The sequence below is a fragment of the Coregonus lavaretus genome (assembly GCF_964263955.1).
Source record: "Coregonus lavaretus genome assembly, chromosome: 15".
NCBI lineage: Eukaryota > Metazoa > Chordata > Actinopteri > Salmoniformes > Salmonidae > Coregonus > Coregonus lavaretus.
In genome coordinates this window covers 22,355,045-22,378,406 of record NC_140002.1, presented here as the reverse complement: position 1 = coordinate 22,378,406, position 23,362 = coordinate 22,355,045, and the positions used below count along the sequence as shown (strand labels likewise).

At 46.4% G+C, this 23,362-nt stretch overlaps 1 protein-coding gene across 1 annotated transcript in view; it reads left to right on the top strand.

Moving 5' to 3' along the window:
* Positions 1–12,097, top strand: part of LOC311142327 (syntaxin-1A) — a gene marked incomplete at both ends in the record, with an annotated part of 36,131 nt that extends 24,034 nt beyond the window's left edge. The window contains 5 exons of the mRNA XM_084177955.1: positions 67–175; positions 4,664–4,737; positions 5,051–5,188; positions 5,346–5,456; positions 12,020–12,097. Coding sequence (XP_084034081.1) covers positions 67–175; positions 4,664–4,737; positions 5,051–5,188; positions 5,346–5,456; positions 12,020–12,097 — 510 coding nt within the window. The remainder of the gene's footprint in view (positions 1–66; positions 176–4,663; positions 4,738–5,050; positions 5,189–5,345; positions 5,457–12,019) is intronic.
* Between the last annotated feature and the right edge of the window lie 11,265 nt (positions 12,098–23,362).

Below are 23,362 nucleotides of genomic sequence, written 5' to 3'. Positions count from 1 at the left end.
CTAGTTATTCTTGGAAAGCATTAACTATTGATGGACAATGTAACATCCTGCATCATTCCCTGTCAGCATTCCACGTTGTCTCGGAAGTTTGTGGAGGTAATGTCAGAGTATAACGCCACGCAGTCAGACTACCGGGAACGCTGCAAGGGCCGCATCCAGAGACAACTGGAGATCAGTGAGTGTGCTCTGTGAGTGTGTTTGTGTGTGTTCCTGATATTCTCTTATTAGCAAATGTGATACGGTATTGTGCATGTTGGGCATGATAACATTACAGACTATATAGTTACACAACGTATGAATGGGTTGATTTGTTTTGGTTTTATTTGCCCCGTCCCCAGTTTTGTTTGTCTATTTGTTTGTCTACTGTTTCCCCAACGCATGTATTTATGCATTCTTAACAGTGACTGGGATTCCTAATGTTTGGTTGAGGTGTAACTGTGTATGCTAATTTATTAGCATATTTTTATGTAGAATCCATCTGTCCAGATGCATAATTCGAGGAAACATATAATGCGTAATGGAAGGCAGGTGGATCATGTCAACTTTAGGGCTGTGTAGTCAACTTTGATCAGGACAAACCATTGGTGACACGTGTGTGTGTGTGTGTGTGTGCGTGTGTGTGTGTGTGTGTGTAATTGAGAAATTAAGCCAACGCTCCAGACATTGATCCGGTTAGTTTAGAAAGCCATCATGGGAATAGCAGTAAACAAGGTGAGGAGGCTGACGACATCATTTCAATCTTTCATTTTAATATCCTTGTTGAAATTAATTTCTCCACTCACTCATGCAGTTTAGACTGCGTTTAATAAACCTCGGCATGATCATATACATTTTTTTCCTGTATTCTCTGGAGGTGTGTGTGTGTGTCGCACTGTAATTTCAGCTCCAGATGACGGTAGTGAAGAGATAACACCCGTAGGGGCTTATTGAGCAGAATATAATATAAACATTGAAATCTTTCAGGCTGGAAGCAAATGACGTGAGGCAGAATGGGGAGAAATTGACTCTGAGATGATTAGAGATGTAGAAACAAGCTCCTCTTGGGTTCTCCAACAAGTTTTACTATTGGAGAAGCGTGGGGATACCAAAATAGCCTCTTGTGGTTAAATGATTCTCCTCTCTTTTTCTTGGGCCTTGGTCCTTCACCTAAAGATCTTTCAGTAGCATCATGGTGTTATGGCTTATGCTGTTGGCAGCCTAACATGAATGTGTATTGATATTTACAACTCATATGAATCCAACTGTCCAAATGTGTTTGTTCATTTGTCTCAAGAAGTTATGCAATTGCTAGCCTGTGTTTCAAGTCTGTGTGTGTGTGTGTTCATGGCTCCCAGGTGAGCCGCAGGTGTGCTGCAGCCAGGAAGTGCTAGCGGCGCTGAGTCAATATTGAACCAGGCGGCGCAGTAAGCAGAAACCCTACAGCTGAACCTCCACACACACACACACACACACACACTGCACAGTCATACACAGCCATAGCGCATTATACATAGCTATAGAGTGTTATACCCAGTCATAAAGCATTGTACACATCTCACAGGTCTCTTTCCAAAAATTGAGAGAGACGTCCTGGTAAAATATGTTAAATACTGTTAAGGAGAGAGAGGAGCTCTATCAACAACTGTAAAACATCATACCAAGCCATAGATCTTTTTACAGCCATAGTGTTTTATGCATAGGCTACATATTGTTATACGCATTGTTGATACCCACAAATACAAGATTTAACTTGGTAGTTTTCTCTAGGGCTGTCAAATTGACCTTTGCTCTATTTGCGTTATCGTCACTAAATCAAATCAAATCAAATTGTATTTGCCACATGCACCGAATACAACAGGTGTAGACCTTATAGTGAAATGCTTACTTATGAGCCCTTAACCAACAATGCATTTTTTAAGAAAAAAAAAAAAAGTGTTAAGTAGAAAATAGCAAATAATTAAAGAGCAGCAGTAAAATAAAATAACAGTAGGGAGGCTATAAACAGGGGGTACCGGTACAGTGTCAATGTGCGGGGGCACCAGTTAGTCGAGTAATTGAGGTAGTATGTACACGTGGGTAAATTTAAAGTGACTATGCATAAATAATAAACAGAGTAGCAGCAGCGTAAAATAGGCTTTGTCGTGCCCTCTTCACGACTGTCTTGGTGTGTTTGGACCATGAGAGTTTGTTGGTGATGTGGACACCAAGGAACTTGAAGCTCTCAACCTGCTCCGCTACAGCCCACAGCATGGTCAGCTCTCCAGTGGAATGTGAGGCAATGTGGGTATCTGATACCCAATGTGGGTATCTGCCATTTACCTGTGAGTGGGAGGCTGACTAGGCTAGGATAGGCAAGGGGATGAGATGAGTAGGTGGTGTTGATAGACCTGGGTCCACGCAGAGTGGAGAGAGAATGAGGGGGTGGAACAAGGGTTAGCCTTGGGGGTCACCTGGGAATATAGGAGTACACAGATCCATAGTGGAAGTGTGCACACACACACACACACACACACACACACTACACACACTCACACCTCAATCACAACACAATGCAAAGAAAAATTCTAACCGTAGGTAAACACTGGCAGTGTTCTGATTGGATGCTGGGTTGCCACGGCAAGTGTTACTTTGTCCTTGACAATCAGGAATGAGTCATTCATGACACTCACTCCTCCCAATGGCAATTAGTGAAAGGGTGCACTCATTAACTTAGCCGGACCAAGAGGTTAGGACTTGCAGATTAACATGTTGGAAAAAATATTATACTGTCACTACTCGCTACCTCTAACCAACCAAGGTTTATAAATGGACACATTTGTCAAACCGGCTATGTGAGAGTTATTCAGCCTTTCTTGAAGAAGTGCTGCACACGGCCCGAATAGGGAGAGGAAAGAGAGAGCGACTGTTATTGGGCATGGCAATGGCTGAGGTTTGATGGATAAAAAAGTGGGAGGGCAGAAGGACACTGGGAAGGAGGCAGAGGTCTTTTTTCAGGCCTTATGTCTGTGTGCGTGTTTCTTTGTACGTATTTGTGTGGCCATCACATGTTGTGGCCTTTTCCCAGCCTTCTGATGAATTGTTGTGTCACTAGCTGCCAGTAGATGATCGCCCCACACTAAAGCTTCACCATTTATCTTACCCAGCCACAGCACGCAGACAGCGATTGAATCACAGGGTCGGTCACTAAGGTTACAGACTTGAAATATACATTTCCCCTGGATGGAAGACTGGATTAGGCCCTCCTATTGCCAACAGATGCACAAGATATCCCCAACACATCTCTGCTTCTTGCTAGCAGGCATAGGAAATCTGTGGAAAGCAATATTGCGTGTGCATGCTTTATTTCAAATAGTGATGGTGTTAACTTAATCTGTCTGTCATACAACCATGATGGAGCTCTACAACATAGGTTCCTTTGGATTCTTGTTTGGATTAACTCAATCACTAAGACACATTTACTGAGTGAAACAAAAATGCCCATACAGTATTAATCAAAAGTAATGCATTTGGGTGGCAGTAGCCTAGAGGTTAGAGAGGCGGACCTTGAGCAAGGCACTTAACTGCACACAACTGCACACAAGACCCGGCCGGGCAACACAAAAATGGGAATGGAACTGAAATGGTAGCTGGAAGGCTGCTGGTCTCTAATCCCATGTACCATTTCCTACCGTTGTGCCCTTGAGTAAGGCACTTAGCTGCACACAGTTGCTCTCCATCCAGGGGTGCTGCACTGCTGCTGACCCTCTGCCTCTCAACGTGTGTGTATCTGGGGGTGTTGGGAAAGGCAGAAGGCAAACTTTCCGTTCTAACCAATGGACAATAAAGTCGTATTTTATTCTATTCTATTCTATTAGGAATATATTATATGCAATTATATTTATTCATATATGCTTTTATGAATGCTTATAGCAAATGTTATTAATAGGTAATAGGAGGCACCATAAACTCATTACACCAAGGTAGTTCATAGAAACTATTATACATTTCAAACAGGAAATCTGTGACATACTGCCTTTGAAACAGGCTGAGTGTGTCTCCCATCAGGGGCTGGGTTCGACAGAGGCAGAGATAGAAACAGGCAGATGAGAGACTAGCCTGTGATTAATCCTACACTGATGCCTCTCTCGCTCTCTCTTTCTCTCTCTCTCTCTGCACCTTGTCCTCCCAGCCCAATTGCCTGGATGGGGTTGTGGGCGCCCACTCTCTGCCATCGTGATGACTGATGCGTCGGCACACACACACCACACACACACACACACAAGCACACACATGGCGAGCGCACACACACACACACACATAGCAGCCCTGAGGAGGCTCATTTAGCCTGTCACAATGACATGCTCACGCCACCTTGGAGGCAGCCCATCGACATGTCTTGGGAGAAGGAAAATGAGATATAACACTGTGTTGGTAGATGTGTGTGTACGTTTAATTATGTGGGAATGGGTGTGTGTGTCTGTATGTGTGTGGTGGTTGGGTGGCCAACATGTTTACCTTCTTACTTAGTTAGCTAAAATATATTCGGTGTGTCTTTCTCAGTTATCGATGGCCATTCCCAGTTGGATCACTTTATGAGATGTGTTGCTGTTTCAAAATGTATAGTCTTCTATTGTGCCCAATTGCTGTTGGTTACAGGTTGGTGGTTGTTGGAGACCAACTCCATGGATTGTGTTTGTTATTGTAGCTGGTAGGAACACAACTAATGAGGAACTAGAGAGCATGCTGGAGAGTGACAACCCTGCCATCTTCACATCAGGGGTGAGTGACCACACACACACAAACAAACACACACATACTCTCACATACTCTCACACACACACACACACACACACACACACACACACACACACACACACACACACACACACGTGCATGCAAGGAGCCAATACACAGGCAAGCACATGCAATTGTCTGAGAAAATCATACACAATACACTCATCTAGAAGACAAGATCTCACTCTGTTGGCGAGGTGTGGCATACCGACTGAGAATGCCACACCTACAAGAGGGAGAACTTGTGTGTGGGTATGAGTGTGTGATTACACATGAACTGTGTCTCTGTGTCTCCTAGATCATCATGGACTCCAACATCACCCAGCAGGCCATGAATGAGATTGAGACAAGACACACTGAGATCATCAAGCTGGAGAACAGCATCAGAGAACTTCACGACATGTTCATGGATATGGCCATGCTGGTGGAGAGCCAGGTGGGAGTCTATACACACTGACTGGCAACACACAAAAATGAAGTCTACACACATACCAATTTGAAAACCCACAACAATGATATCCCTCACTTTCTATTCCCTGATCCTCCATTTACCTTCTCTCTCTATCTCTCTCTCTCTCTCTCTCTCCCCTCAGGGGGAGATGATAGACCGTATAGAGTACAACGTGGAGCACTCAGTGGACTATGTAGAGAGGGCCGTGTCTGATACCAAGAAGGCAGTAAAGTACCAGAGTAAAGCAAGGAGGGTAAGTCAAATACTAACTCTCAATGTGACCTGATGTGAGTGTTGTGTCGTTAGATGTAACGTTGCATGACGTGGCTTGATGTTGCATGACGTGGCATGCCGTTAATGTGACATTGCATGACGTTGATGTGACGTTGATGTGAGTTAAGTTGACGGGAGGTGTCATGGTCTGAAGCGCATGTCTTTCCCAAAGTAAAGATTCAGTGACAGGTACGTGACTCAGGCCCATAGGAGACCCTCTCTCTCCCTTCAGTGGTTCAATGAGAAGATTGCGTCACACATTAACAAGATATCATAGATTCCCTTCGAAATTCGAAGCGCAGAGGAAGTGTGATGAGTGTGATTAGAAGGAGTCAGGCGCAGGAGGGTAAATCACCAAATACAGAGTTTATTCCGTTGTACACAGTTGCGCTGGATAGCGCAACAAAATACAGGCACAGGGGAACAATCTACCCCGTCAATACAAGGTACGAGTAGCTCCACCAAGCTACACTCAACTCACATAAAACAATCACCCACAAGGACAAGGGGGCAGAGGGAACACTTATACACGGACTAATGAGGGGATATGAACCAGGTGTGTGTAATTGACAAGACAAGACAAATGGAATGATGATATATGGAGCGGCAGTGGCTAGTAAGCCGGTGACGACGAACGCCGAAGCCTGCCTGAACAAGGAAGGGAGGCAGCCTCGGCGGAAGTCGTGACAGTACCCCACCCTTGACGCGCAGCTCCAGCAGCGCGCCAACCCCGGCCCGGGGACGGCCAGGAGGACGCGGAGCAGGGCGAGCCGGATGGCGATGGTTGAAACCCGCAACAAGGAGGGATCGAGGATATCCCTCACCAGGACCCAGCACCGTTCCTCCGGACCGTACCCCTCCCACTCCACGTGGTACTGAAGGCCCCCCACCCGACGCCTCGAATCCAGGATGGAACGGACAGAGTACGCCGGGGCCCCCTCGATGTCCAGAGGAGGTGGAGGAACCTCCCGCACCTCAGACTCCTGGAGGGGACCAGCCACCACCGGCCTGAGGAGAGACACATAATAATACGGAGACACATAATAAGGGGTTAACACGGTAATCAGGGGGAAGTAATAACCTATAGGTGACCTCGTTGATTCTCCTCAGGACTTTGAACGGCCCCACAAACCACGGGCTCAGCTTCCGGCAGGGCAGGCGGAGGGGCAGATTCCGGGTCGAGAGCCAGACCTGATCCCCCGGAACGAAGACCGGGGCCTCACTGCGGTGGCGGTCAGCTACGTCTCCTCCGCGCGCCGAAACCAGCCATCCACCGCAGGAGCTTCGGTCTGGCTCTGGTTCCACGGTGTCAGAACCGGTTGGTAACCTAAAACACATTGGAATGGCGTTAGGTTAGTAGAGGAGTGGCGGAGAGAGTTCTGGGCATATTCTGCCCATGGCAAGAACACCGACCACTCCCCCGGCCGGTCCTGGCGGTAGGACCACAGGAACCTACCCACATCCTGATTTACTCGTTCCACCTGCCCATTAGACTTGGGGTGGAACCCAGAGGTCAGGCGTCCATGAACGCCTTCCAGACCTTGGATGTGAACTGGGGACCTCGGTCAGACACTATATCCTCTGGTACCCCGTAGTGCCGGAAGACGTGTGTAAACAGGGCCTCCGCAGTTTGCAGAGCCGTGGGGAGACCGGGCAGAGGAAGGAGGCGGCAGGCCTTGGAAAAGCGGTCCACAACGACCAGGATGGTGGTGTTACCTTGGAAGAGGGGAAGATCAGTCAGGAAATCATCACTTAGGTGAGACCATGGTCGTTGTGGAACTGGTAAAGGTTGTAACTTACCCGCTGGGAGGTGCCTAGGTGCCTTACTCTGGGCGCACACCGAGCAGGAGGAGACATACACCCTCACGTCCTTAGCTAAGGTAGGCCACCAGTACTTTCCGGTCAGGCAGCGCACTGTACGATCGATACCTGGGTGACCAGAGGAGGGTGACGTGTGTGCCCATTTGATCAGCCGATCACGGATAAGAGCAGGCACGTACCGCAGCCCAGCTGGACACTGAGGTGGAGATGGATCTGTGTGTAATGTTTGCTCTATATCCGCGTCCACCGCCCATACTACCGGCGCCACAATGCAGGAGGCCGGAAGTATGGGGGTGTTGTCTCTGGGCCTCTCCTCTGTGTCATACAGCCGTGACAATGCGTATGCCTTTACGTTCTTCGTACCCGGGATGTATGACAGTGTAAAATCGAACCGGGTGAAGAATAGGGCCCACCTGGCCTGGCGAGGATTCAGCCTCCTCGCTGCCCGGATGTACTCCAGGTTACGGTGGTCCGTCCAGATGAGGAAAGGGTGTTTCGCACCTTCGAGCCAATGCCTCCACACGGTCAAGGCTCGGACAACAGCCAACAGCTCCCGATCACCAACGTCGTAGTTCTGCTCCGCCGGGCTGAGCTTCTTAGAGAAGAAGGCACAGGGGCGGAGCTTGGGTGGCGTGCCCGAGCGTTGAGACAGGACAGCGCCTATCCCTACCTCAGACGCATCCACCTCCACTACGAACGGTAGTGATGGATCGGGGTGGGCCAGTACTGGGGCTGAGGTGAACAGACCCCGCAGTCTGCTGAAGGCCAGGTCAGCCTCAGCAGACCAGCGGGGCCGGGACGGCCCACCCTTCAACAGGGATGTAATGGGAGCTGCGACCATGCCAAAGCCCCGGATAAACCTCCGATAGCAGTTGGCGAAGCCAAGTAAGCGCTGCACCTCCTTAACCGTGGTTGTAGTCTGCCAATTACGCACGGCTGAAATGCGATCTCCCTCCATCTCCACACCTGAGGTGGTAATGCGGTATCTGAGGAAGGAGACGGACTGCTGGAAAAACATACACTTCTCTGCCTTGGCATAAAGGTCATTTTCCAACAGTCGGGCCAGCATTTTGCGAACCAGGGACACATGCTCGGCGCGCGTAGTGGAATACACCAGAATGTCATCGATGTAGACCACTACACCGCGACCAAGCATGTCCCGAAACACCTCGTTCACAAAGGACTGGAAGACGGATGGAGCATTCATCAAACCGTAGGGCATCACCAGGTATTCATAATGCCCTGTGGTTGTGCTGAATGCTGTCTTCCACTCATCCCCCTCTCGGATACGCACCAGGTTGTACGCACTCCTGAGATCTAATTTGGTGAAGAAGCGCACCCCATGCATTGACTCAATCACTGACGGAATGAGGGGGAGAGGATAACTAAATCTGATCGTCTCCTTGTTCAGTGGTCGATAATCAATGCACGGGTGCAGACCGCCATCTTTCTTCTTCACAAAGAAGAAACTCAAGGAGGCGGGTGAAGTGGAGGGACGTATATACCCCTGGCACAGGGACTCGGTGACGTATGTTTCCATAGCCGCCGTTTCAGCCTGCGACAGGGGGTACACATGACTCCTGGGAGGTACAGCGTCTACCTGGAGGTTTATCGTGCAATCCCCAGCCCGATGAGGTGGTAACTTGGTAGCCTGTGTTTTTGAAAACGCGTGGTCAAATCGAGGTATTCGGGGGGAATGCGCACGGTGGAGGTACTGTCTGGACTTTCCACCGTGGTTGCACCAACGGAAACACCTAGACACCTACCCTGACACTCTCGCGACCACCCCGTGAGAACCCTCTGCGGCCATGAGAAGGTGGGGTTGTGGAGTGCTAACCAAGGGATACCTAATACCACAGGGAAAGCAGGGGACTCAATAATAAATAAATAAAGTGATCTGCTCACAATGAGTCTCCTGGGTAATCATGGTGACTGGTGCAGTAACTTCCTGAACAAACCCGGACCCTAATGGTCAGCTATCAAGTTCTCTGATGGTGAGTGGAATGGATAGGGGAACCAATGAAATGCCTAGAAGGCGTGAGAATGCCCTGTCCATAAAGTTCCCAGCTGCGCCTGAACCGACTAGCTGGGGATCTACCATGTGATCGGGAAAGTAGATGGGTAGGGTACAGTGCGCAGCAGAGGGCTCTGAACGAGTGTGGGTGTTCGATACCTGGGGTGATGCGAGAGTGCCCTGCCTGCCGCCTCCAGACCCAAAAGAGCGTTGATGACAACGTGTGGTGTACTGTCCCTTCGTGCCACCAGAGTGGCACTGTCGCTGTCGTCCTCCGCTCTCTCGGACGGCGGCTCCACCCAGCTCCATCAGCTCGGGATCCAAGTCAGCCGGGGTGGGAACAGGCAGACCCCTTCCAGGACGTCCTCTGGCTGCCAGCAGGTTGTCCAAACGGATGGCCATGTCCACCAGTTGCGTGAAGGACAACATGGTGTCCCAGCAGGCTAGGACGTCCTCCCGCAGATGGCACCAGAAATGGTCGATCAGGGCCCGCTCGTTCCACCCGGACCCCACTGCAAGAGTCCGAAACTCCAAAGCGGACAAGTCCTGCGCGGTCCTTGTCCCCTGCCTCAGGTGGACCAGCCGCTCGCCTGCCTCTCGACCTTCGGGCGGGTGATCGAAGACAGCCCGAAAGAGGCGAGCGAACTCCCCGTAGTTCTCCAACGTAGGCTCCTCCTTCGTTTCAAACCGCGTTGGCCCACTCCAGGGCTTTCCCCGAGAGGCAGGAAACGAGGACGGACACCTTCTCCCGCTCCGATGGGGCCGGCCTGATGCTGGAGAAGTAGAGCTCCAGTTGGAGGAGGAATCCTTGGCAGAGCGCCGCCGTCCCGTCGAACTCCTGTGGTCGGGATATCTGGATCCCTCCGAGTGCTGGGGTGTGGGTGGCTGGATCCGGTTGGCCAGCTGGTCTCGAACAGATCTGGTCCTCTCCTCTCCAGGCGTTGGACGTCCTGAAGAACCCGATCCATCGCTTCCCTCAAGCTGGCCAGCATCGTGGAATGATCCTGGACCCGTGCCACGACTCCAGGCATGCGCTCCTCTCCCGCTGACTCCATAGCGGGTGGGTGATTCTGTGATGAGTGTGATTAGAAGGAGTCAGGCGCAGGAGGGTAAATCACAGAATACAGAGTTTATTCCGTCGTACACAGTTGCGCTGGATAGCAACAACAAAATACAGGCACAGGGGAACAATCTACCCCGGCAATACAAGGTATGGGTAGCTCCAACAAAATACAGGCACAGGGGAATAATCTACCCCGGCAATACAAGGTACGAGTAGCTCCACCGAGCAACACTCAATTCACATAAAACAATCACCCACAAGGACAAGGGGGCAGAGGGAACACATATACACAGACTAATGAGGGGATATGAACCAGGTGTGTGTAATTGACAAGACAAGACAAATGGAATGATGATATATGGAGTGGCAGTGGCTAGTAAGCCGGTGACGACGAACGCCGAAGCCTGCCTGAACAAGGAGGGGAGGCAGCCTCGGCGGAAGTCGTGACAGTAAGGCATAAATCGGCGTTCTTAGGACCTTTTCAAACATCTGAAATCGCCGTCTATTTCTTGTGATCAGTCTGTATACATAGCATACGTAACATTTTAATGTATAGTACAACCCTTGTGTCTGAACAGCCACAGTGCAGGATGGGATGGAAGACCCTGCTCACACAGAAGTAAGACTTTTACAGTTGTTGTCTGTGCAATGGGGAACAGTGCCTGTCCCTTCATGTTGGTCACACAGCCCTCTTCCAGCTCCAAACCAGACTAAACATTGGACTCATAAACACACGGTCAAAGCGAATATGTCACGTATTGACATCAATTCATCTCTGGAGACCTCTGTGGAAAAAGTGACTAATTAATTTAACCTTTTCTGTTTTGTTCATCTCCAGTAGCAAAAACAATGCATATGTAGTGTTATAGGTGGGTAAATTAAACTGTCACAAAAAAAGGTGCACAAACTGTGTTTACTTGCATTTTCAACCCAGGCAAACCATGCATGACCTTATGTGACCTGGTCTCATTGAGATCCTCTGTATGTATCTATATACCTTCATCATTGCTGCTGTGACAAAACAGCATGCATCAAGCCTACCGCTCTCTGCTGGGCTTCATCTATAATTCAACTGTCTCTCCTACACTCGCTGTAAAACTTACCCTTAGGCACAGATCTAGGATCAGCTTACACTCTCTAATTCCTGACCATTACTATCAGAGGTAAAAGGCGAAACTGACCTAAAGCCAGCGTCTAGGCCTGGGCAATTTAATCAGACTCCTCCCTGGATGACAGCCTGTACATTGTACAATATTGCCACCACTTGGTCAGATAAAGTACAGCAGGTCAAGGTTGAGAGAAGTTGCAATTTAAACAGGCAATTAAAGAATGACTCTAATACAGTGCTCACAAATAGAGAATAAAACCCTATTCCAATACTTTCAAATACTTTCAAAATGCATCTGTTTGCCTAAAGCTGTGAAATGCTGGTGCATGTGTGTATTTCCTAGCTATGTCAGTATAAGCATGCCCATGTGTGTTTTACCTGTTGCACATAACTGTGTTGTTGGCAATATGGTTAGTAGTAGTTCTGACAATAACATTTTCTCAACGTTTTGGTAACGTCATTTCCCCCTCTACTCTTTCATGCTGCCTGGAATCCTTGTTTTATTTCTATTGACATAATACAACAATGGTCATGCAGAAGAAAATAATGATTATTATATGTTGTGTGGTGCTTGGTATTGTTATTGCCTCCAGTGTTGGTGGTAGTTTAGCATAGAAGACACATTACACACGTATAGACAAACACACAAACACCCTCAGACACATGCACACAAACAAACACCCTCAGACACATGCACACACACACAAACACCCTCAGACACATGCACACAAACAAACACCCTCAGACACATGCACACACACACAAACACCCTCAGACACATGCACACACACACAAACACCCTCAGACACATGCACACACACAAACACCCTCAGACACATGCACACACACACAAACACCCTCAGACACATGCACACACACAAACACCCTCAGACACATGCACACACACACAAACACCCTCAGACACATGCACACACACAAACACCCTCAGACACATGCACACACACACAAACACCCTCAGACACATGCACACACACAAACACCCTCAGACACATGCACACACACACAAACACCCTCAGACACATGCACACACACAAACACCCTCAGACACATGCACACAAACAAACACCCTCAGACACATGCACACACACAAACACCCTCAGACACATGCACACACACACAAACACCCTCAGACACATGCACACACACAAACACCCTCAGACACATGCACACACACACAAACACCCTCAGACACATGCACACACACAAACACCCTCAGACACATGCACACACACACAAACACCCTCAGACACATGCACACACACACAAACACCCTCAGACACATGCACACAAACAAACACCCTCAGACACATGCACACACACACAAACACCCTCAGACACATGCACACACACACAAACACCCTCAGACACATGCACACACACAAACACCCTCAGACACATGCACACACACACAAACACCCTCAGACACATGCACACACACAAACACCCTCAGACACATGCACACACACACAAACACCCTCAGACACATGCACACACACAAACACCCTCAGACACATGCACACACACACAAACACCCTCAGACACATGCACACACACAAACACCCTCAGACACATGCACACACACACAAACACCCTCAGACACATGCACACACACACAAACACCCTCAGACACATGCACACACACAAACACCCTCAGACACATGCACACACACACAAACACCCTCAGACACATGCACACACACAAACACCCTCAGACACATGCACACACACACAAACACCCTCAGACACATGCACACACACAAACACCCTCAGACACATGCACACACACACAAACACCCTCAGACACATGCACACACACAAACACCCTCAGACACATGCACACACACACAAACACCCTCAGACACATGCACACACACAAACACCCTCAGACACATGCACACAAACAAACACCCTCAGACACATGCACACACACAAACACCCTCAGACACATGCACACACACACAAACACCCTCAGACACATGCACACACACAAACACCCTCAGACACATGCACACACACACAAACACCCTCAGACACATGCACACACACAAACACCCTCAGACACATGCACACACACACAAACACCCTCAGACACATGCACACACACACAAACACCCTCAGACACATGCACACACACAAACACCCTCAGACACATGCACACAAACAAACACCCTCAGACACATGCACACAAACAAACACCCTCAGACACATGCACACACACAAACAAAATATACACAGTGTACAGGGCAGGTGTATTCGTTATGCGTGAGTGTCTATTGTAAATAATATGTGGTTTTATAAACGTTTTATTCATTGTTGGATGTTGAATGTTTTACAATTATATTTTAAATGTATTGGGGGTCTGATTGTAACCAGGAGGGGGACATTAGTGATTTTGACAACAATACTGTAACTCTCACAGTCACATTCCAATTGAAAATAACTTTCTTAATTTTTTGTATGTCCAAATAAATGACCTCATGACTTTTGATGAGTGAAGTCAGCACTTTCTGATTTATTTCTCTGACCAATAATTCTGAACAATTTATGTATCTATCTATAACTAGAAAATGACATTTTCTAAAGAAAATGTGTGCTTGCTTGTCTTGAAGTATTTATAGTTGTGAAATCGTCATAACTCTGCTCTCTGATTGGTTCCTTCATGATGACATCGTTATAACCATGCTCTCTGATTGGTCCCGTGTGTGTGTTTTGCAGTAAGAATTCACACAACCACAATGCACCCTGGTATTGAGTGTAGTGCATTATATTTATAGACACCTGGCTGTGTCATTGTGCTACCACTCATCATCTCCTCTCCCAGCGGCCATGGGAGCTATGTGAATGACTCAGTGTGACCTGTTTGTTCCTTTTCTCCCTCTGTAGCACACTGGATATCTTCCTTGTGCTCAGCTAGTCTTTATATAGCACTGCCACTGCAATCCTAAGGGAGGTGGTACCCTGGTACAGGGTTGGGAGAGAAAAAACAGTAAAAAGATGCTGTAGTTGTCACTGACTACAGACGTACACTACCGGCCAAAAATGTTAGAACACCTACTCATTCAAGGGTTTTTCTTTATTTTTGCTATTTTCTACATTGTAGAATAATAGTGAAGACATCAAAACTATGAAATAACACATATGGATGTCACGCCCTGGCTCTGGGGACTCTTAATTGTTGAGCCAGGGTGTGGATTTTCTATGTTTTGTTTGCTATGGGTTTCGTTCTAGATCGGTTAGATCTATGTTGGCCAGGGTGGTTCCCAATCAGAGGCAGCTGTAGCTCGTTGTCTCTAATTGGGAACCATACTTAGGCAGCCTGTTTTCACTAGTCATTGTGGGATCTTGTTCTGAAAGGTTTGTGTTAACCTAGGACTTCACGTTTCGTTTGTTGTTTTGTTCGTGTGGTGTACTTCAATAAAAGATGTACGTTTAACACGCTGCGCCTTGGTCCACTTCATCTATCGACGATCGTGACAGAAGATCCCACCACGACTGGATCAAGCAGCGTGAAGAGGAGAGAGGATGGACTTGGGAGGAGAGGAGAGAGAGTCTGGCGAGAGGCATGGAGGCCATGTTCACGGGGGAGAGACAAGCCCAAAACATTTTTAGGGGGGGCTCACGCCGTGGACGACGAGGCAGCAGGAGGCCGCGATAGAGCGGTTCAGCCGGTTAGCAGAGGAGGCCGCCAGGTTACGGGGGCTATTGGTCACGAGGGAGAAGGAGAGTGTGGAGGCACGGCGAGAGGAACTGGTTAGGCAGCAGAGGGAGCGGAGGTTTATGAGGAAACCCAGTCCCCCTCCTCGCACCAAGCAAGTGGTGTGTGTCACCAGTCCGGTCCGGCCCGTTCCTGATTCCCGCACAAGGCCAGTGGTGTGTGTTCCCAGTACGGTCAGGCCCGTTCCTGCTCCCCGCACTAAGCCTGTGGTGCGCGTCGCCAGCCCGGTCCGGCCTGTTCCTGCTCCCCGCAACAAGCCAATGGTGCGCGACGTCAGCCCGGTCCGTTCCTGCTCCCCGCACCAAGACAATGGTGCCCGTCGTCAGCCTGGTCCGGCCCGTTCCTGCTCCCCGCACCAAGCCAGTGGTGCGCGTCGTCAGCCCGGTCCGGCCCGTTCCTGCTCCCCGCACCAAGCCAGTGGTGCGCGTCGCCAGCCCGGTCCGGCCTGTTCCTGCTCCCCGCACCAAGCCAATGGTGCGCGTCGTCAGCCCGGTCCGGCCCGTTCCTGTTCCCTCACCAAGGCAGTGGTGCGCGTCGCCAGCCCGGTCCGGCCTGTTCCTGCTCCCCGCACCAAGCCAATGGTGCGCGTCGTCAGTCCGGCACGGTCCGTGCCTGTTCCACCGGTGCCTGGTCCGGCACCGGTCAGCTGCTGCACGCCGGAGCCAGAGCAATCCGCTCCACCGGTGTTCAGTCCAGCTCCGGCCAGCGGGGCCAGACCAGACCAGGGGCGCAACGGGGGGGTAGAGAGAGTGTGGTGGTCACGCCCGGAGCCGGATCCGCCTCCGAGGCGGAATGCCCACCCGGCCCCTACCCTCTTGTGTTTGGTAGGCGCGGTCGCAGTCCGCGCCTTTGGGGGGGGGGGTACTGTCACGCCCTGGCTCTGGGGACTCTTAATTGTTGAGCCAGGGTGTGGATTTTCTATGTTTTGTTTGCTATGGTTTTCGTTCTAGATCGGTTAGATCTATGTTGGCCAGGGTGGTTCCCAATCAGAGGCAGCTGTAGCTCGTTGTCTCTGATTGGGAACCATACTTAGGCAGCCTGTTTTCACTAGTCATTGTGGGATCTTGTTCCGAAAGGTTTGTGTTAACCTAGGACTTCACGTTTCGTTTGTTGTTTTGTTCGTGTGGTGTACTTCAATAAAATATGTACGTTTATCACGCTGCGCCTTGGTCCGCTTCATCTATCGACGATCGTGACAATGGAATCATGTAGTAACCAAAAAAGCACTTCTAATGTAAATGTATGGCAGCACCCAAGGGGGCTTGAAATGCCTAGCTCTCCCTGTAGATTCTGCGGTGACGTAGTGTCCCCATAATCAATCACAGCTCAACTAGAGAAGATTACCAACGCCTACGCTCCGTATTTTCGCTGTCTGCCCCTCCACCACAGAAAGCACTGAGCTAGGCTTAAACACTGACATTTTGGAGCTGCCTTACTCAAGAAAGAGACCATGTTTGTATGCTGCTTTATTAACTCAAGGATAAAAAAAAGTACATTGTTTGCAAACTGAGATGTGACACGAATTAATGCCAAAATAACATGCAAACTGGCCAATTTCTTTTAAAATAATAATAATAATTACAGTACCTGTCAAAAGTTTGGACACACCTACTCATTCAAGGGTTTTTCTTTATTCTTACTATTTTTTACATTGTAGAATAATAGTTAAGACATCAAAACGATGAAATAACACATATGGAATCATGTAGTAACCCAAAAAGTGTTAAACAAATCAAAATATATTTTATATAGCCACCCTTTGCCTTGATGGCAGCTTTGCACATGCTTTTCCAACAGTCTTGAAAGAGTTCCCACATATGCTGAGCACTTGGCTGCTTTTCCTTCACTCTGCGGTCCGACTCATCCCAAACCATCTCAATTTGGTTGAGGTCGGGGGATTGTGGAGGCCAGGTCATCTGATGCAGCACTCCATCACTCTCCTTCTTGGTCAAATAGCCCTTACACAGCCTGGAGGTGTGTTGGGTCATTGTCCTGTTGAAAAACAAATGATAGTCCCACTAAGCCCAAACCAGATGGGATGGCGTATCGCTGCATAATGCTGTGGTAGCCATGCTGGTTAAGTGTGCCTTGAATTCTAAATAAATCACAGACAGTGTCACCAGCAAAGCACCCCCACACCATAACACCTCCTCCTCCATGCTTTACGGTGGGAAATACACCTGCGGAGATCATCCGTTCACCCACACCGCGTCTCACAAAGACATGGCGGTTGGAACAAAAATCTCCAATTTGTACTCCAGACCAAAGGACAAATTTCCACCGGTCTAATGTCCATTGCTCATGTTTCTTGGCCCAAGCAAGTCTCTTCTTCTTATTGGTGTCCTTTAGTAGTGGTTTCTTTGCAGCAATTCGACCATGAAGGCCTGATTCACACAGTCTCCTCTGTGTTATTTCATAGTTTTGATGTCTTCACTATTATTCTACAATGTAGAAAATAGTAAAAATATAGAAAAACCCTTGAATGAGTAGGTGTTCTAAAACTTTTGGTGTAGGTGCAATGTTTGCATCAGAAGGAATAACACATAGAAAGCAGAACATTCATAATATATTTTTAAGTGATTAGATTAAGATCACTTTATTGGTCAATTGCACACAAGGTCCAACCAAAATTGAACTTCCACTTTTAACCCAACCCCTCCGAAAGACACACATATACATACAGGTTTTGGAGAGGTGCGGGGGATGCCACACTGGGCGCCCGGGGAGCTGTTGTTGTGGGGGGTTAAGTGCCTGGGGCACAACGACAGGCAATGGCTTCTAGGATTTGATACTAGCAACGCTCCGATTGCCAGCTCACTTCTTGACAGATTTTTCCCGTCGGACCCAGGATTTGAACTGTCTTGTTGCTGGCTCGCTTCTCTAACCGCTAGGCTACCTGCCTCCCCAAAGGCAGCAGGTAGCTTATTTTAGCAATAGGTTTTTAGCAATAGGTTATTCTTATAATTATAAATTAAGGCATGTTTAAGCTTTGTCTTTGGTCTGTTATCCTTAACTGAAAAAAATCACTCAGTAAATGTGGCCTTTAGGGCCCAGAGTAGGCTAATGACAGTAGTAGGCCTAGACAAGAAGATTGCATTTGTTTATATGCTAGTGAAGATAATAGGCTGACCTGAGTAATGGATGGCCTGATAATCATTTGTCTGTCAGCATTGGAGTCAGACATGTTTTGTCATTGTGTGTCAACCATAGAGGAATTATATTTCTAAGTCATTAACTCTGCCTTTGAAGTGAACAGTTGTCATTAGGGCATGCAGCTGTGAACTGACACTGTGATGTTCACATTAATCACTGTGCATGTACGCTGTCAGTATATTATGTGGAACTTGAGGGGTTTTATTATCTGATTCAAAGATAAAAGGGTTCCCCTTCAAATTCAACAGGGAATCATATTTCGATAAAGATGATTCAAAACAAGTTCAGTTAATGCATAAAGCTAAATAATAATTGGTGATTAATAAAGATAAATCATTTGTGTAATTCGTGTTGGTCATATTTTACGTTACAATGCACTTATACCACATACATTACATAATCATTCAATTTGGAACAAAGGTTAAATGCACTTACACATCTAGGGATTGCTTTGCAGGTGCATATAATTTTTGGGGAACAGTTTAGAGAAAATAAGATCCTGCACACTGCACTCGCAAACTATCACTTGTTTATTTTGGCACAAAGCTACTTTGCAAAGTAAATAAGTAATAGTTTGTTAAATAAACAAGTGATACATTGCAAAAGGTAGAAAAGTAGGGAATACACCTTTATCATATCACCATGTGGGGTCCGAAATGATTTACGCCCTTGATAAAGATGAGCAAAAATGACTGTATAATGTATTTATTTATTTTCTAATACTGAGCTATATTGTATGCAAACATTTCTCAGAGAAATATATTTTGTTTAACAAGTAATAATTGTATTTCTTAAAAAGATAGGGGTCAAAATGATTGACACCCCTGTTTTTAATACCTTTCAATACCTCACCTTGCAAGGATAAAGACACTGAGCCTTTTTCTAAAATGTATTATGAGATTGGAGAACACATTGGGAGGGATCTTAGACCCTTTCCATATCCTTGATATCCTTCGTCTGCGCTTATGGACTGCCCTCTTCAATTCAAACCACAAGTTTTCAATGGGATTCAAGCCCGGAGACTCAGATGGCCATTGCAAAATGTTGATTTTGTGATCAATTAACTATTTCTTTGTGGATTTGGATATGTGCTTGGGTTTATTGTCTTGCTTGAATATCCAATGGCGGCCAAGTTTCAGCCTCCTGGCAGAGGCAACTAGATTTTGGGCTAAAATGTCGTGGTACTGGGTAAAGTTCATATGCCGTTAACCTTAACTAGGGTCCCAGGACCAGTGGAAGCAAAATAGCCGCATAATATCAAAGATCCACCACCATATTTTACAGTAGGTATGGGGTTCTTTTCAGCTTATGCGTCCTTATTTCTACGCCAAACCCACCACTGGTGTGCATGGCCAAAGAGCACTATTTTCATATCAAATAACAAATGTAAACGCCTGGAGTTCTCTAAACAGCATTGGCACTTGGATTGGAACCAGTGCTATGGTCAGATGACATGAAAATAGAGCTCTTTGGCCACGCACTCATAAAACATTTTACAAAGGCTCAGTGCCGTTATCCTCGCAAGGTGAGGTATTGAAAGGTAATGGAAACGGCTGTCAATTATAGTGACCCCTATCTTTTTGAGAAATAAAAGTATTTACTTGTTAAACAAAATCTCTTTCTCTGAGCAATTTTATTAGTATAAAATAATATAATTGTCCCTTTTTTTTGCATACAATATACAGTTGAAGTCGAACGTTTACATACACTTAGGTTGGAGTCATTATAACACGTTTTTCAACCACTCCACAAATTTCTTGGTAACAAACTAGTTTTGGCAAGTCGGTTAGGACATCTACTTTGTGCATGACACAAGTAATTTTTCCAACAATTGTTTACAGACATATTATTTCACTTATAATTCACTGTATCACAATTCCATTGGGTCAGAAGTTTACATACACTAAGTTGACTGTGCCTTTAAACAGCTTGGAAAATTCCAGAAAATGATGTCATGGCTTTAGAAGCTTCTGATAGGCTAATTGACATAATTTGAGTCAATTGGAGGTGTACCTGTGGATGTATTTCAAGGCCTACCTTCAAACTCAGTGCCTCTTTGCTTGACATCATGGGAAATTCAAAAGAAATCAGAAAAGAAATTGTAGACCTCCACAAGTCTGGTTCATCCTTGGGAGCAATTTCCAAATGCCTGAAGGGACCACGTTCATCTGTACAAACAATAGTACGCAAGTATAAACACCATGGGACCACATAGCCGTCATACCGCTCAGGAAGGAGACGCGTTCTGTCTCCTAGAGATTAACGTACTTTGGTGTGAAAAGTGCAAATCGATCCCAGAACAACAGCAAAGGACCTTGTGAAAGATACAAAAGTTATATATCCACAGTAAAACGAGTCCTATATCGACATAACCTGAAACGCTGCTCAGCAAGGAAGAAGCCACTGCTCCAAAACCGCCATAAGAAAAGCCAGACTACGGTTTGCAACTGCACATGGGGACAAAGATCGTACTTTTTGGAGAAATGTCCTCTGGTCTGATGAAACAAAAATTGAACTGTTTGGCCATAATGACCATCGTTATGTTTGGAGAAAAAAGGGGGTTGCTTGCAAGCCGTAGAACACCATCCCAACCGTGAAGCACGGGGGTGGCAGCATCATGCTGTGGGGGTGCTTTGCTGCAGGAGGGACTGGTGCACTTTACAAAATAGATGGCATCATGAGGAAGGAAAATGATGTGGATATATTGAAACAACATCTCAAGACATCAGTCAGGAAGTTAAAGCTTGGTTGCAAATGGGTCTTCCAAATGGACAATGACCCCAAGCATACTTCCAAAGTTGTGGCAAAATGGCTTAAGGACAACAAAGTCAAGGTATTGGAGTGGCCATCACAAAGCCCTGACCTCAATCCTATAGAAAATGTGTGGGCAGAACTGAAAAAGTGTGTGCGAGCAAGGAGGCCTACAAACCTGACTCAGTTACACCAGCTCTTTCAGGAGGAATGGGCCAAAATTCTTCCAACTTATTGTGGGAAGCTTGTGGAAGGCTACCCGAAACGTTTGACCCAAGTTAAACAATTTAAAGGGAATGCTACCAAATACTAATTGAGTGTATGTAAACTTCTGACCCACTTGGAATGTGATGAAAGAAATAAAAGCTGAAATAAATCATTCTCTCTACTATTATTCTGACATTTCACATTCTTAAAATAAAGTGGTGATCCTAACTGACCTAAGCAGGGAAGTTTTACTAGGATTAAATGTCAGGAATTGTGAAAAACTGAGTTTAAATGTATTTGGCTAAGGTGTATGTCAACTTCTGACTTCAACTGTAGCTCAGTATTTGAATTATTTATTTTATACAGTCATTTTGCTCATCTTTATCAAGAGTGTCAATAATTTCGGACCCCACTTTATTACCATATGATATATAATTTTTTGCAATTTACTAAAGCGTTAATTAATTAATTTCTGTTCCATCTTTTGATACACTTACTGTTTTTAAAGAGATTACAGGATGTCCCATCTGGCTAGGAACACAGGGGAACATTTCCTTGCAAGAGAGATAATTAGGTCAATAAATAAACAGAAGGCCTTGGTGGGGAATCCAGCAGTACATAGTCACTGTACTGCACCCAGCAGTCCTCTGACGGGATCAGCCTAAACCCACTTCACTGCACACACTGATGAACCTATTCAATCAATTATACTAGCCAGGAGAATCTGGGGTATAAGGCTGAATTATGTTTTTTCACTGCAAGAAGCATGTTTGTATCAATTATGAATAGGAGTGAGGGGAAGTTATTTGGTAGTGTGGCTTCCCTCATACTGTCTACTTCTAGCCTAATGGTTCTTCATTAATGAGCATCATTCATCAGTAGGAATGGAGAATGTTTCCTCTTGTCAAAGATCCAAGGAGCAGATTTGTCGCTGTAATCAGTCATGTCTGGGGCTCCACCTAACAGTGCATTCGGAAAGTATTCAGACCCCTTGACTTTTTCCACATTTTGTTACATTACAGCCGTATTCTAAAATGGATACAATAAAATAAATCCTTATCAATCTACACACAATACCCCATAATGACGAAGCAAAAACAGGTTTGTACATTTTGTAGCAAATTTATAAAAAACAAAAAACTGAAATATCACATTTACATAAGTATTCAGACCCTTTACTCAGAATTTTGTTGGTAGAACAATAGTGATATTTCATTTGTTTAAAAATACAGTAAATTAAGATATTTAATTAAGAAGCCTCGGCCAAAAGGCATGTGTGAAGTAAAAGCTTATGTGTATTGGGTGGCACATCCAGGTATTTTAGGAAAGGGACAAGAGTTGGACTCTGTGGAGATAAAACATTTAAAGAAGTCAAAATAACTATATTGCAGCTTGGTGGTTACCTTATAGCAAAGTAACCTAGTGATGCAAGGCCAAAACATTTTTACAACCTGACCTGTGAATATTATCACGCCTAGTATGGGGTTTACATTGTAGCAGCACTTTATGATTTGTCGTGCTATCTGGAGCCTGCAACATTTGATCTTCCCACATTTCTTATTGAGTTAACTGTTAGGCTAATATTATTCGTAGGCTATATCAAATCATTTTTGAAAAGTTTGTGGGTTTTTTCTGTATAAAATCATGTTTGCCATTGGTTAGTCTCTGTATAGAGCGTAACATACGCATTTTATGAATCCTTGAAAGACACAAGATACGAATTAAACGTAGGCTAAGCAACCCACTGTAGGCTAGAGTAGCCCACAGAACAGACGCTCCGTGGCCGTAGCAGTTTGAGGCTTCTCCTCAGATACATTTCTACTCCAATCTACCGTATAGCAGTATGTCAGAGGGCGTTAGTAGGAGTTCAAGCAAAGTAGATAAGGTAGACTAGCTCATGGCATACTGTAAGTGTCCGTCCCTATCAGCTGACACGTCCCACCCTAGGTTGATGCCAGTGTTATTCCCTCACAAGCAAACGTGGATTGTGCTTTATCGTTGGCGATTGGATTGACTTGACCTGGTGTGTGTGC